Source organism: Dermochelys coriacea, chromosome 2 (genome assembly GCF_009764565.3).
Source record: "Dermochelys coriacea isolate rDerCor1 chromosome 2, rDerCor1.pri.v4, whole genome shotgun sequence".
Classification (NCBI taxonomy): domain Eukaryota; kingdom Metazoa; phylum Chordata; order Testudines; family Dermochelyidae; genus Dermochelys; species Dermochelys coriacea.
Window position 1 is genome coordinate 229914736 of NC_050069.1, and position 16433 is coordinate 229931168.

The window sequence follows — 16433 nt, forward strand, 5'->3', positions numbered from 1 at the left end:
AAAGAAAGAGAGAGAGAAATTCACCATTAAAGTTTCCTGTTCTTCATAACAGAGGGAAATTTTGACTAGTGCTGGGATGTGAAATCACATTCCATTTATAAAGGACAAAGTCAACCACAACTCCCAAACTGGTACAACAACATCAAAATATATAGGAATACATTGGGACAGATTAGTTCACTACAACAGTTAGCTCATATGTTCCAGCTAGCCTAGCTGTAGTGAGAGTGACCACACTACTGAACATTTTGAACTAGAATGATTGGCTCATCAGATGATTAGTTGTAAGTGGAGTTGCTGCATCCCCTCTCCATTACTAGCTCCAGCTTTAGCAGCACTCGGCTCCAAACCACCCTCTTTATGGGCAAACTAGGTGGAACTTAAAGTACCACTGAACTTGACCTAGAGATGTGTGTGTAGGGACAAGAGTCTGGTTGGGGCAAAACTTGAGTCTGAGTTGACAACACAGTGAAGAGAAGACTTAAGTGGCCAGGCTGCCTTTATCAAGGTTGCTGCAGGGGAAAGGAGAGGACTTTTTGTGGTGAGCAAGCCCACTTTCCATGTTTCCATAGTCCTCAGTACAGGTCAGTATTTTAACAAGGAGAGTAAGTTTGGAAAAGCCTTGTGGCAACCAGAATCTGCTCCAATCTCTTACAAGACTAATTTCACAGCACAAAAAAGATGTTCATGACAAACCGGAAACCATACAGAAAACATTTTACTCAGATATTACCATTCCCTGGGTACAACAATCTTTCAAAGAAAGAATTTACCAACCCCTAGAAATAAGTTGCCAATACAACTTTATGAACATTATGTCTTATGTGGAAAAACATGTTTATTGAACAAAAATGGGCAGAAATTTCATAAGTGATCCTGTCTAATAGACTTATAATCTTTCTAATAACCACTATATGGTGAGGTTGAACTTTGTTGATTAAGTAGCTTCTAGGAACAAGTATGTTTAACTACCATTATCTGAGCATTCAAAAGCAGCCAAGGCTCTTAGTAGAAGCTAATAAAGACAACCCTTACCAAAATGAGCTTATGATCTGAACTCTATTCAATACTGTCACCCGATTTATCTTTTCTTAAAAGCTCTCTCTTGCAATATTGCCTACAAAAAGCAAGTACATGCATGTGCAACAAAAACTGGAATAAATAATGTAGGACTATTACCTTGATGGTGCACCCTTCCTCACACCATATGTCTTTTAAGACTAAGGCTATGTCTACACTAGCATTTACTGCGATATAACTTACATCGCTCAGGGGAGTGAAAAAGCCACCCCCTTGAGCGATGTAAGTTACATTGACCGAAGCGCCAGTGTAGACAACACTATGTTGGCAGGAGAGCTTTTTCCACCTTTTTTTTTTAGGGTCCTCTAAAAGAATGAACTATTGCTCAGGAGTCAACACAATAAATTTAGAGAGAAATACATCTTACAGGGTTGTTCCTCTTGATGACTTGACTCGACAGGACTCTCAGAAATACTAGCAGTCTCTTCAGTTGTTTTTCCTCTTATCCATGTTGCCAAAGAGTAGGATTCAGAATTATCAGAGCAAGCCATCTCTAAAATGTCACATAACGTATGACAAAGGAGGTTCTTCTGTTCTTCCTCTGAAAGATCAGAATCCTGCATGAATTCAATTACTATTTATCACTATCTTAAGTATGCTATTAGCATTGGATGTGTGCACCCACTTATTAATGTTGGCAGCTATCTTAAAGCACAGAAATTTAAAACCAGCCCTCCAAAAATACATCTCAATAAGATTTGTGTTCCTCACTTTCAGTTTCATTTATAAGAATTTAAACTAATCCAAGATGAACGTTTCAATCAGTGATGTCCACCAATGTGATCAATAATATTGTAGTCTGGCATTGAAGTGTGAAAATTAACAAATTAGTGCCACGTGAAGTATAAGTATCGTTTTTCCCCCACTATGGAGATAGCATGGCAGCACAGTTAACAGGCAAATGTACAAATATTGAACCTCTTTGTAAAGCAAATTACTACAATACAAAAAAATATGAAAACAGGTCCTAATCACCTTGACACTCTCTCCAAGCAGACTTCTCACAGGTGAAAAGCTTCTTCAAAAGAAATGCCTTTATGTAATTAAAGCAACAAGCATTAGACTACAAGAGGAAGTAATCAAATTTTACTCTACATCAATTCAATTCTACATTTCACATTACATTTATATTAAAAAGACAGCATTAATATACAGTTGAAATGTCAGATGTTTGAGATCAAACTATGAAAGCATACCAGAACTTCATTTGTTCTCTGGTTTCCCGACTCAATCCTATTACATCAGTGACTTCAGAATAAGTTTCTCTAGTTTTAAGTATAAACCTCAAGTGTGAAGTATACCCATACTGCCTACCAGAGTGCATACCTGTATGCCAATCTGTATACCAAACTAAGGACTACTACCCAATGGGACTCTTGCTTAAGTGAAGGTACACCACCATGTCATAATTCTACATCCTAAGTTACATAGAAGACGACCCTAACCTCCTTCCATGCACAGTCCAAACTTAACATTTTCAGCAATTAACCAGCTTAGCAGCTTGCAAGCTAAATTTTTTTCTTTTAAAAGGGTGCCTGGGTACTGTTTCCCCACATGAGTCTGAAAATGTATTGCAGTTCTAGATATCTGCTAGGTTTTCTATAAATCCTTGTGATAAGAAAAAAAAATCAAATATCAAAACTACCAACTTCAAAAGCAAATATGCAAAATGTTCTTTTTGTCACTTATGAAGCAAAAGTAAATACAGATTTATATGCTCCTGCTCTAATACTCATACCATATAGTATTTCAGAATGTTACAGCACTCCAATGCATCCGATGAAGTGAGCTGTAGCTCACGAAAGCTTATGCTCAAATAAATTTGTTAGTCTCCAAGGTGCCACAAGTACTCCTTTTCTTTTTGCGAATACAGACTAACACGGCTGCTACTCTGAAAAAAGCACTCCCATAGTCCCCCTTTCCTTGCATCAGGCTCACTTACCCAACAGATTCTCCTATTGGGGCTCTTTAGCCAGGTTTCTTCCTTTAGCCATCCAGTGCTAGCAGCAGCTACTCCAGGTTCTCTCCTTACTCCTCATGTTTGATCCCTTCCTTCCTGCTCCCCCAACTGAAACCCATTTAACTCACCCATATATTTTTAAAATAATTTTTTTAAACACAAATTCAGGGACAAGGAGATTGAATCTATATACACCGAAATGAAAACAGTCTCACAGATTTTGAACCATTGGTACACCCCTTCCATTTATTTAGATTTATAGGCAGCTGACTGACCTGTATTCTTTTCTCATAAATTAGGAGGATTTAAGTGTATTATAATTCCTGTGTCATGGACCAGTGACTCCCAAACTGTAGACCGTAGACGGCAATGGAAGCTACATTAGAAAGAGCTAAAAAAATAGACTAAATACTTTCCTATTGCTACTTTGCCATTTAAACAATTGCTTAAATTATCACAGGTATGTTAATTCACATTGGGATTGGCTACAAGATACTAACATTTAACCCACATTATAAAGTTTGAAAACCATCATCACAGGCAATCAAGAGTACTGCAATTCATATAAAGTTTCCAGTATAAGAGTCCCAAGAATGGCAATAATCAATTTTAATGTCTTAATTATATTGACTTCACAGATTTCAGTCCCAATAATTTGGGAATATGAAAAAGTTTATTATTTCCACTTGTTTATTCAGTAAGCACTTGAAACTCCAATGCTCTACATTTTTTAAGCAGAATTGCTTATTGCAGTGGTGCCTGTGACTGCCGTGGTGAAGGCAATACTTTTAAGAAAAGCATTGGTGAATTGGAGGTAAAAAGGATTATGAAATTTCAATTTCCTATCAGTCTTGCTTACATCCTCATCTGTGCTCTTTTCACTTGCTACATTAATTGCGCTCTTTTATCCCGCTCAGGCTCTGCTCTATACCTTCTTTTAAGCTACCTAGGCTTGAATTTGTCTCTCTTACTTGCCAGAAGGAAATCACCACTTTTGCAAAGTCTCTATGTTGATAGACTATTTTTGTCCCTTCTTGTTCCTAGACCAGAAGTGGGCAAACAACAGCCTGCAGGACTGTCCTGCCTGGCCCTTGAGCTCCCAGCCGGGGAGGCTAGCCCCAGGACCATCCCCTGCTGTTTCCCCTCCCCCACAGCTTCAGCTCCCCATGCTGTCAGCGCTCAGGGCAGCGAGCTCCTGCCAGGCAGGACGGCAGCGTGGCTGGCTCCGGCTAGGCGGCGCGGCTGCCAGTCCTGGTGCTCTGAGCGGCATGGTAAGGGGTCGGGGAACAGGGATGATGGATAAGGGGCAGAGGATCCCAGGGGGCAGTCACGGGACAAGGGGATTGGATAGGTGTGGGAGTCCCGGGGGGCCTGTCGGGGGCCGAGGTGAGGATAGAGGTCGGAGCAGTCAGGGGACAGGGAGCAGGGGTGGTTGGACGGAGGGATGGGGGCCAGTTAGGGGCATGGGACCCCGGGAGGGTGCAGTCAGGGGACAAGTAGTGGGAGGTGGGGGGGGGGTTGGATGGTTCTGAGGGGGGCAGTCAGCGGGTGGGGGGACAGATAGGGGGTGGGGGCTAGGCGGTTTGGGGAGGCACAGCCTTCCCTACCCAGCCCTCCATAGTTTCGGAACCCCGATGTAGCACTCATGCCAAAAAGTTTGCCCACCCCGTCCTAGAGACTGTTGTTTCATGTGTTGTAGTTATCAGATGTTGTAAATTCAACTGGCTGAAGATCCCTCTCTATCTTTGGCTTTTTTTTTTTTTTTTTTTAAATTCAGCTATGGTACCATATAAATTATGTAAAAGCTGGTGAAATTTTGTGCCTGTTAAGTTTAAACCACTTCTGTAACCAGTGCACATTACCTGAACAGGTGCAATCACCGCACATGGGCCACCTTCAAATTGTTCTAATGCAGTGGATTCAGATTCACTATATACAAACCCTGACAATGAAAAAGACCATGGTTAATGATGTACTTAAACATGCACACATATTACATATATTCTCCTTGACAGCAATGCCACTCCACTCACCTTATTCACCAAGATCAAGTTAGTTTTGTGGACCAGAAAACACCATTTTTACATAGCAATCAAGTCTAATTTATGACATATGAAAATCAAATATATGGAGTACAAAGGACAGATTACATTCCACAATATTACCTATATTAGCAATGACACATGGCCAAAAATGGCTAGTCCCTAGAGTTTTAAAGTAGTAACATGTAAAGTAGCGAACATAATTAAGATGTCCATCAGAATGTGACTTCCAACACTCTACCGTTTAAATTAGGGTGGACTAGCATATTCCAATCACCAAACAATATTCAGCTAACAGTCTTTTAGACAATGGACTAAATTTATAGGCCAGTCTAAAAGTACGTAATTTGTGGCACCCTTCACTGTGTAAGTTAGACCCTTCCTTCACTAGAAATTAAAATTACATTTTACTTAGTCTGTCAGCCAAACCCAGAGGTGATGCATAATAGTGTGTAACTGACATGTTAGTAACTGGGTGTTAGTTCAAGATGATCTGAGTCTACATTGATATAATTTATATACCAAGAGCCAGTATACGCAAGTTATACCTACTTAGACTCCCTTAATTTGACCCAAAATCTCTATTACTCTGTACTGCTGCCAAATGTTTCATTAGTGTCATTTCATTCACCTGGTGTAAATGAGACTGATGATATAGATGTCACTAATGCTATGAGCTAGGAACATCCCATAGCCTACTGGCATTCATATGTACAATCAGATAGCTTCTGACCTGGATGAGCCAATATAGACTACAATTTTCCTTTAACTTTAAAATAAAATTAAAAAAAAAACCATTGCAATGTGCTCAAAAAAGTACAGGTTAGTATTCATTGTGTTGATGATTCAGTAATTGCAATGAAAAAAAAAAAAGTATGGGGTATCATCCCACCATACACAAGAAACCTAGCATTTGTTTTACATTCTTCAGGGGTTTGCTAGAGAGCTTGAATATTTTTTTGTTTACTATTATACTATTTGTCAACCGTGTGACCTAAAAATGTCAGGTCAGATTTGCACAAACTAGTTTGGTCTGCCCTAAGGAGACATACTATACTAAAGGAATATTTGGCAAATGTTTATTTAAGTTGGTAGAGTACAATTATATCATTTAAACTAAAGCCATTGCTGCCATTTAGTTCTGTTGTTATTGTTATTTATTATTATTATTGCCTTTCTAGCAATCTTGAGTATTAACAGCATCATGGTGAACGGATACTGAATCAATACTGTACATGTAATGACATGAAAGTTATTTAACTCCTGGGGAAATTCGGCGACAACAACCAGCACCACCACAAATTTTGCACACAATATTTTCAAATTCTGCACATTTTATTTGTCAAAACAACACAATATACTCACACCAGTTTCAATTATTTTTGGTACTTTATTTCAAAATACTTGTCACCAAGTATGTCTGTAACAATACAGACAACAAAAAAGATTCAGGAAACGTTTGACACAAAGAGTTCTGTATTAATATACCTAGTAAGGAATCTATGAGTAGTTTAAATGAATTATTACAATACAGAACGGTATTTCCTGCACCCCTCAGAAGCAGTGCAAAGGTTTGGGGGAGGCAGGGGTAACGGAGGAGCTGAGCGAGAGGGAAGTAATTGTTGGGAAGAAGCCTGGGTGTGAACTTTGGGAGGGTTGTTGGGTATGGGTGGGAAAAGTATGAAACAGTTTTGTTTTTGGTAGGGGGGGCGAATTGTTCGGGAGTTTCCCCCACGCAGACCCTGACTGACCCCTAGACTCTCTCATTCAGTCAGGCACATCTGCCCCTGGGTCCATGTGTCCCTGCACCCCTCTCCTATGCTCATATGTCTCTGTGCCCTACTCAACCACCCCTCTCACCCATAGGGCCTTGCACCCCCCTCCCTGCTGTGGCCCTGCGCCTCCACTCCCATTCAGCCCCTGCCAGATAGTCTGTCCTCCCTCACTAGCCCTTATGAGCCAGTCTGTGATCCCCCAGCAGCCTCATGTTGTCTGTCTCCTGACCTGGCCAAACAGCTGCTTTGAAGAAGGCAGGCTCATTGATTTCCTTAGCTGTCCAGAAGCTGCTGCTCTGTTCTATTGCCACAGCACCCTTTGATGGGCAAAAGGCAAAAATGCAGCATCTTTCAAGCAGAAGCTGTTTTCTGTGCAAAAAATGTAAAATATACACGGCACATTATGCATGTTTGCAGTGGTGCAGAATCACCAACACTCTCCCACCTTTCCTCATCTAGTTCTATGACCATCCTCCCAATCTAATTCCATTCCTCATTAATCATTTCCCTTCTGCATTCTCCTTTGTTTCCAGTTATCTGAAAAAACACTCAGATCTATTTAAACTACAATTCAATTCCTTTAGAGCAGCAAAATTCCATTCTTCCGAGTTCTCTCCTTTGAGTCTTTTATATCGGGATTCTGCTCACCTCAGTCTAATACCACCACCACCCTCACTAAAACCGCTCTTTTTAGTAGTGAAAAAGTATTCTATACTCCTGCTGATTTAGCTGTCTGATGCTTTTCAAAATTCAGTTCTACACATGCACACCCTCCCCCAATTTATGAGCACATTCCTGTGAATCTGCCCAGTTGAGAGATTAGCATTTCTCGGTCATATCAGTCATCAAGCCAAATAAACGTTTCAACTTCTTCTCATTCCTTATTCATTAGTTTCACCAAATAAATATCCGGGTCCAACATTGCAATTTTAGTTCCCAGATAAGATTCTCTATACAAAATTATTAACAAGAACTTGCACAAAATCTGCATCTTATTTAATATAGTAAAGATCTCAGATTCCACGGTTATCGTTACTTGTTTTCCTATGAAGAAGCACCAGTCCTGCACAGATGTTTGCACCTGATTACGTCTACCTGATTAATGCAGGGGCTTTAGAGCCTGCAGCCCAGGGTACTGGGCTAAAGGTGGCCAGCAGGGCACAGGGAAACTGCCTGCATATTATGGCCCCACACCAGTCCCGGAACCGGCTGGCTGCTGACACAGCTCTGCAGCCCCTGGTGGGAGGGATGTGGGAGGTGGCTCCATGCACTGCCACTACCATACATATTTTTCTGGAGCCCTCTCCTGCACCCAAACTCCTTCCCAGGCCTGGTCTACACTACGAGTTTACGTCAGATTTAGCAGCATTAAAGCCGAATTAACCCTGCACCTGTCCACACAACAAAGCCATTTTTTCGACATAAAGGGCTCTTAAAACCAATTTCTGTACTCCTCCCCAACAAGGGAATTAGCACTGAAATAGACATTGCTGTTTCAAATTAGGATTAGCGTGGATGCAATTTGAAGGTATTGCGCTCCGGGAGCTATCCCACAGCGCGCCGTTGTGACCACTCTGTACAGCACTCTGAACTCGGATGCACTGGCCAGGTGTACAGGAAAAGTCCTGGGAACTTTTGAATCTCATTTCCTGTTTGGCCAGGTGAGCTCATCAGCACCGTTAATCATACAATCCCAGAATCGAAAAAGAGCTCCAGCATGGATTGAACAGGAGGTACTGGATTCGATCGCTGTATGGGAGAGGAATCCGTGCTATCAGAGCTACGTTCCAAAAGACGAAATGCCAAAACATTTTAAAAAAAATCTCAGAGGCCATGAGGGACAGAGGCTACATCAGGGACACAACACAGTGCCGCGTGAAACTTAAGGAGCTCAGACAAGTGTACTGAAAACCAAAGAACCAAACGGACGCTCCGGTACAGAGCCCCAGACATGCCACTTCTATGCTGAGCTGCATGCAATTCTAAGGGGGGCCGCCACCACTACCCAACCCCTGTCCGTGGACTCCGATGATGCGGTACTCTCTGCCATGGTTGAGGATTTTGCAGATGGGGAAGATGAGGAGGACGACGACGAGCTTGGGGAGAGCACACAGCACACCATTCTCCCCAAACAGCCAGGATCTTTTTATCGCCCTGACTGAAATACCCTCCCAAACCAGAGAAGGGACCTCTGGTGAGTGTACCTTTTTAAATATAATACATGTTATAAAAGCAAGCGTTTTTTAATGATTAAGTAGCCCTGAGGACTTGGGATGCATTTGTGGCCAGTACTGCTACTGGAAAACCCTGTTAATGTGCCTGGGGATGGAGAGGAAATCCTCCAGGGACATCTCCATGAGCTCTCCTGGAGGTACTCTAAAAGCCTTTGCAGAAGGTTTCTGGGGAGAGCAGCCTTATTCCGTCCTCCATGGTAGGACACTTTACCACACCATGCTAATAGCAAGTAATCTGGTATCATTGCACGACAAAGCCTGACAGCGTATGGTCCCGGTATTTGCTGGCATTCAAGCAACATCCGTTCTTTATCTCTCTGTGTTATCCTCAGGAAATGATAACGTTCACAGTAACCTGGCTGAAATAGGGGAATTTAATTAAAAGGGACATTCAGAGGTGGCCATTCCTAGTAGGCTGTTTGCCTGTGGCTGAAAAGAAATCCTCCCTGCAGTTAGCCACGCAGTGGCGGGGGGGCATTGGTGCTGAGCTGTTCGCGTTTGGCTAGCAGGGATCTTCCCTGATACCAGCCACGCGGTGGGGTGAGGGGTAAAGTGATTCTCCCAGAGAATTGGATGGGGGGGAAGGGGTTAGTTTGGTTTCTGCTGCTGCACGTTAACAGGAAAACTGCAGCACTAAATGGCTAACTCAATGGGCTTTGCTTGGTATGGGAAAGGAGGGGGCTGCTGTTATGAAGGTTGCAGAAGCCAAAAGACTATGGCCGCCTGCAAGCTGAATTCTGTTGCCCGGCCCTGCATGTGTGATCTCTAACACCAAAGCTTATCAATATAAGATGCAAAATGCGACTTTGTACCAAAATTACATGTGCTATGTAATGTGAATAGCGTTGTTCACTGTGGAAGAGTATAGCCATTGTTCTGTAAAATGTATCTTGTTAAATACGTCACTCCCTTTTTTTCCTCCAGCAGCCGCAAATGTTTCAAGCCTCCCTCCTCCATCCCATAGGCTCTCTCAGATAAGTTGGTGAAAAAAACGCACATGTGATGACATGTTCTCTGAGCTCATGCAGTCGTCCGGCACTGACAGAGCTGTGTGGAGGGACACAATAGCAGAGTACAGGATGGTGGCCGATGAACATGAGGAGAGGTGGTGGCAGGAAGATCAGAGGAGGCATGAGGAAACGCAGGGGCTACTGCAGGATCAAACAGACATGCTCCGGCATCTGGTGGAGGTTCATGAACAGCAGCAGGATCACAGACTGCTGTTACAGACCCTGCTTAACCATCCTCCCTCCTCCCCAAGTTCCATAGCCTCCTCACCCAGATGCCCAAGAACGCGGGGTGGGGTGGGGGAGGCTCTGGGCACCCAACCACTCCACCCCAGTGGACAGCCCAAGCAACAGAAGGCTGGCATTCAACAAGTTTTGAAGTGGCCTTTTCCTTCCCTCCTACCCTCCTTCCACACCCCACCTGGGCTACCTTGTGAGTTATCTCCCTATTTTTATAATCAATTAATAAAGAATACATGTTTTTTTTAAATGATAGTGACTTTATTTCCTTTGCAAGCAAGCTGTGATTGAAGGTGGGAGGTGGGTAGCTTAGAGGGAATTAGAGTCAACCAAGGGGGCGGGTTTTCATCAAGGAGAAACAAACAGAAGTGTCACACAGTACCCTGGCCAGTCATGAAACTGGTGTTCAAAGCTTCTCTGATGCGCAGTGCTTCCTGCTGTGCTCTTCTAATCCCCTCGTGTCTGGCTGTGCGTATTTGCATCAACCTCACACCCCGCCATAAACATCTCCCGCTTACTCTCAAAGAGATTGTGGAGCACACAGCAAGCAGCAATAACAATGGGAATATTGGTTTCGCTGAGCTCTGAGCGAGTCAGTAAACTGCACCTGCGACCCTTTAATCATCCAAATGCACACTCCACCACCATTCTGTACTTGCTCAGCCTATAGTTGAACAGCTCCTTACTACTGTCCAGGGTGCCTGTGTACGGCTTCATGAGCCAGGGCATTAAGGGGTAGGCTGGTTCCCCAAGGATAACTATCTACATATCATACAGACTATGCTGACAGCTTGTGCCACACACTCTCAAAGAAACTGCGGAACCACCTGAACAACATCCTCTACAGCAAACAGGGAAAGATTAAGAATGAGCTCTCAAAACTGGATACTCTCATAAAGAACCAACCTTCCACACAAACTTCCTCGTGGCTGGACTTTACAAAAACTAGACAAGCCATTTACAAAACACACTTTGCTTCTCTACAAAAGAAAAAGGACACTAAGCTATCTAAACTACTATATGTCACAAGGGGCCACAACAATGGTTCCCGTAACCCACCCAGCAATATTGTTAATCTATCCAACTATACTCTTAGCCCAGCAGAAGAATCTGTCCTATCTCGGGGCCTCTCCTTTTGCCCCTCCACCCCCACGAACATGATACAGTTATGTGGTGACCTAGAATCCTATTTTCGACGTCTCAGACTCAAGGAATATTTCCAACACACCTCTGACCAACATATTAACCCACAGAGACCTTCCTGCCAACACTACAAAAAGAAGGATTCTGGGTGGACTCCTCCTGAAGGTCGAAACAGCAGCCTGGATTTCTACATAGACTGCTTCCGCCGACGTGCACGAGCTGAAATTGTGGAAGAGCAGCATCGCTTACCCCATAACCTCAGCCATGCAGAACACAGTGCCATCCACAGCCTCAGAAACAACTCTGACATCATAATCAAAAAGGCTGACAAAGGAGGTGCTGTCGTCATCATGAATAGGTCGGAGTATGGACAAGAGGCTACTAAGCAGCTCTCCAACACCACTTTCTACAAGCCATTACCCTCTGATCCCACTGAGAGTTACCAAAAGAAACTACAGCATTTGCTCAAGAAACTCCCTGAAAAAGCACAAGAACAAATCCGCACAGACACACCCCGGGAGCCCCGACCTGGGGTATTCTATCTGCTACCCAAGATCCATAAACCTGGAAATCCTGGATGCCCCATCATTTCAGGCATTGGCACCCTGACAGCAGGATTGTCTGGCTATGTAGACTCCCTCCTCAGGCCCTTCGTTACCAGCACTCCCAGCTATCTTCGAGACACCACTGACTTCCTGAGGAAACTACAGTCCATTGGTGATCTTCCTAAAAACATCATCCTAGCCACTATGGATGTAGAAGCCCTCTGTACCAACATTCCACACAAAGATGGACTACAAGCCGTCAGGAACAGTATCCCCGATACTGTCACGGCTAACCTGGTGGCAGAACTTTGTGACTTTGTCCTGACCCATAACTATTTCACATTTGGTGACAATGTATACCTTCAAATCAGCGGCACTGCGATGGGTACCCGCATGGCCCCACAGTATGCCAACATTTTTATGGCTGACTTAGAACAACGCTTCCTCAGCTCTCATCCCCTAATGCCCCTACTCTACTTGCGCTACATTGATGACATCTTCATCATCTGGACCCATGGAAAAGAAGCTCTTGAGGAATTCCACCATGATTTTAACAATTTCCATCCCACCATCAACCTCAGCCTGGACCAGACCACACAAGAGATCCACTTCCTGGACACTACGGTGCTAATAAGCGATGGTCACATAAACACCACCCTATATCGGAAACCTACTGACCGCTATTCCTACCTACATGCCTCTAGCTTTCATCCAGATCGTACCACTCGATCCATTGTCTGCAGCCAAGCGCTACGATATAACCGCATTTGCTCCAACCCCTCAGACAGAGACAAACACCTACAAGATCTCTATCATGCATTCCTACAACTACAATACCCACCTGCTGAAGTGAAGAAACAGATTGACAGAGCCAGAAGAGTACCCAGAAGTCACCTACTACAGGACAGGCTCAACAAAGAAAACAACAGAACGCCACTAGCCATCACCTTCAGCCCCCAACTAAAACCTCTCCAACGCATCATCAAGGATCTACAACCTATCCTGAAGGACGACCCGTCACTCTCACAGATCTTGGGAGACAGGCCAGTCCTTGCTACAGACAGCCCCCCAATCTGAAGCAAATACTCACCAGCAACCACACACCACACAACAGAACCACTAACCCAGGAACCTATCCTTGCAACAAAGCCCGTTGCCAACTCTGTCCACATATCTATTCAGGGGATACCATCATAGGGCCTAATCACATCAGCCACACTATCAGAGGCTCGTTCACCTGCGCATCTACCAATGTGATATATGCCATCATGTGCCAGCAATGCCCCTCTGCCATGTACATTGGCCAAACTGGACAGTCTCTACGTAAAAGAATGAATGGACACAAATCAGACGTCAAGAATTATAACATTCAAAAACCAGTTGGAGAACACTTCAATCTCTCTGGTCACTCGATCACAGACCTAAGAGTGGCTATACTTCAACAAAAAAGCTTCAAAAACAGACTCCAACGAGAGACTGCTGAATTGGAATTAATTTGCAAACTGGATACAATTCACTTAGGCTTGAATAGAGACTGGGAATGGATGAGTCATTACACAAAGTAAAACTATTTCCCCATGGTATTTCTCCCTCCCACCCCACCCCCCCACTGTTCCTCTGATATTCTTGTTAACTGGTGGAATTAGCCTACCTTGCTTGTCACCATGAAAGGTTTTCCTCCTTTCCCCCCCCCTGCTGCTGGTGATGGCTGATCTTAAGTGATCACTCTCCTTACAGTGTGTATGATAAACCCATTGTTTCATGTTCTCTGTGTGTGTGTATAAATCTCTCCTCTGTTTTTTCCACCAAATGCATCCGATGAAGTGAGCTGTAGCTCACGAAAGCTTATGCTCTAATAAATTTGTTAGTCTCTAAGGTGCCACAAGTACTCCTTTTCTTTTTGCGAATACAGACTAACACGGCTGCTACTCTGAAACCTATAGGCATTTCAACATCCCCAACAGTTATTTTCTGATCTGGGAAGTAAATCCCTTCCTGCAGCCGTTTAAACAGACCAGAGTTCCTGAAGACGCGAGCATCATGAACCTTTCCCGGCCATCCCATGTTGATGTTGGTGAAACGTCCCTTGTGATCCACCAGTGCTTGCAGCACCATTGAAAAGTACCCCTTGCGGTTTATGTACTGGCTGCCCTGGTGGTCCGGTCCCAAGATAGGGATGTGTGTTCCGTCTATAACCCCACCACAGTTAGGGAATCCCATTGCAGTACAGCCATCTACTATGACCTGCACATTTCCCAGAGTCACTAACTTTGATAGCAGCAGCTCAGTGATTGTGTTGGCTACTTGTATCACAGCAACCCCCACAGTAGATTTGCCCACTCCAAATTGATTACCGACTGACCGGGAGCTGTCTGGTGTTGCAAACTTCCACAGGGCTATTGCCACTCGCTTGTGAACTGTGAGGGCTGCTATCATCTTGGTATTCTTGCGCTTCAGGGCAGGGGAAAGCAAGTCACAAAGTTCCATGAAAGTGCCCTTACGCATGTGAAAGTTTCAGAGCCATTGGGAATCATCCCAGACCTGCAACACTATGCGGTCCCACCACTCTCTGCTTGTTTCCTGGGCCCAGAATCGGCATTCCATGGCACGAGTCTGCCCCATTAACACCATGATCTCCAAATTTCAGGGGAATGTGGTTTTAGAGAAAAGTGTGTTCACGTCCTCATCACCGGGCTGCCGTCGCCTCCTTGCCTGGTTTTTCAGGTGCTGGTTCTGCATACACTGCATGATAATGCACGAGGTGTTTACAATGGTCGTAACTGGTGTGGTGAGCTGAACGGGCTCCATGCTTGCTGTGCTATGGTGTCTGCTCCTGCTCCAGCAATCCAGGGAAAAGGGTGCGAAACGATTGTTTGCCGTTGCTGTGACGGAGGGAGGGGCGACTGACAACATGGCTCACAGGGAATTAAAAACAACAAAGGGGGTGGCTTTGCGAGAAACAGAATGGCCTCCTCCAGGATAGAACTCAAAACCTCAAGGACAGAACTCAAAACCGGGTTTAGCAGGCCACTGATTTCACGGAGGGAGGGAGGAGAAAATGAATGCAAAGTAAATCTGGTCTATTTCTTGTTTTTATCCACTTCATCTATCTTTATACATCTTGCTGGCAGCAGACTGTGCAGTACGACCGCTAGCCATTGTCATCTCCTGGGTGCTCGGCAGAAGACGGTGCAATACAACTGCTGGCCATCGTCTTCTGCTGGCTGCCAGTAGGACTGAATCGCCATGAGACGAAACTTAAAAGAGAAATGACCAGGCTGAGTCACTCCCATGTTTGCCCAGCCCTGACCACATCGAGGTCAGTTAAAAGAGCACCCTGGACTATGTCGATGACGGCTACCAGTCATAATGCACTGTCTGCTGCCAAAAGGCAATAAGCTGCTGCTGTGTAGCAATGCAGTTCCGCGTCTGCCAGCACTCAGGAGACATACGGTGACAGTGAGCTGAGCGGGCTCCATGCTTGCCATGGTATGGCATCTGCACAAGTAACCCAGGAAAAAAAGGCACAAAATGATTGTCTGCCGTTGCTTTCACAGAGGGAGGGAGGGAAGGGGGGCCTGACGATATGCACCCAGAACCATCTGCGACAATGTTTTAGCCCCATCAGGCATTGGAATTTCTACCCAGAATTCAAATGGGTAGTGGAGACTGCGGGAACTGTGGGATAGCTACCCACAGTGCAATGCTCCAGCAGTTGACAGTTGCCTCGGTACTGTGGACACACTCCGCCAAACTACATGCACTTAGAGCATTTGTGTGGGTCCCCACACAATTGGCTGTATAACGCTTTCTACAAAACCAACTTCTATAAATTCGACCTAATTTCATAGTGTAGACAAGGCCCCAGAAATAAACTAATATAACAGATGTTATAAGGTAAGAAGTAGGCTATTCTGAATTAATTTAACTATATTCTGCGTGTTTTAAGACTGAAATGAAATCACAGAATGGCTTTATATTAATTTAAAGGCAAGTTTAGTAGCCTTAATAGCTTCGATGCCATAATTGTGATAATTTTGTTTTAAATTAGGAAAGAGACTTGTATACAGGGCCTCACAAAATCTAAAAGCCCTGGGCCCACAGGAGAGTTAATCCAGCCCTGTACGCATAAGAGTTTGAAACTGAGCAAGTGCAAAAGTCTACACAAGATTGGGTCCAAGTCTGTACCCAATTTCAGTAAGACTACTTATGATCCCAGTGCTTCTCTGTAGTCACGTAAGAATAAACAGCAAACACTGGAAAATTGATTGTGGAAACAAAAGCCTGGACCATGTAAAATGTTTATATACTGCTGTATGGATGTAGTTTGCTAGGTAAATTTCCTCCATTTCTCTTGTAATTCCCTTTCAGTATCTTAAAAAGAGATTGCCAGACAACACAAAAAAT

The 16433-nt window shown here is 44.0% G+C and overlaps 1 protein-coding gene across 2 annotated transcripts in view; it reads right to left on the reverse strand.

Moving 5' to 3' along the window:
* Window positions 1-16433, reverse strand: part of MINDY3 (MINDY lysine 48 deubiquitinase 3) — a 93321-nt gene that overhangs the window by 75692 nt on the left and 1196 nt on the right. Inside the window, exons 2-4 of one of the 2 annotated variants that reach the window (XM_038391356.1) lie at window positions 4903-4982; window positions 2056-2113; window positions 1448-1621 (exon numbers count right to left, since the gene is read on the reverse strand). In XM_038391356.1, coding sequence (XP_038247284.1) covers window positions 1448-1621; window positions 2056-2113; window positions 4903-4982 — 312 coding nt within the window. Of the gene's footprint in view, window positions 1-1447; window positions 1638-2055; window positions 2114-4902; window positions 4984-16433 lie in introns of those variants that run through there. The other variant, XM_043509386.1, reaches the window with a different exon arrangement.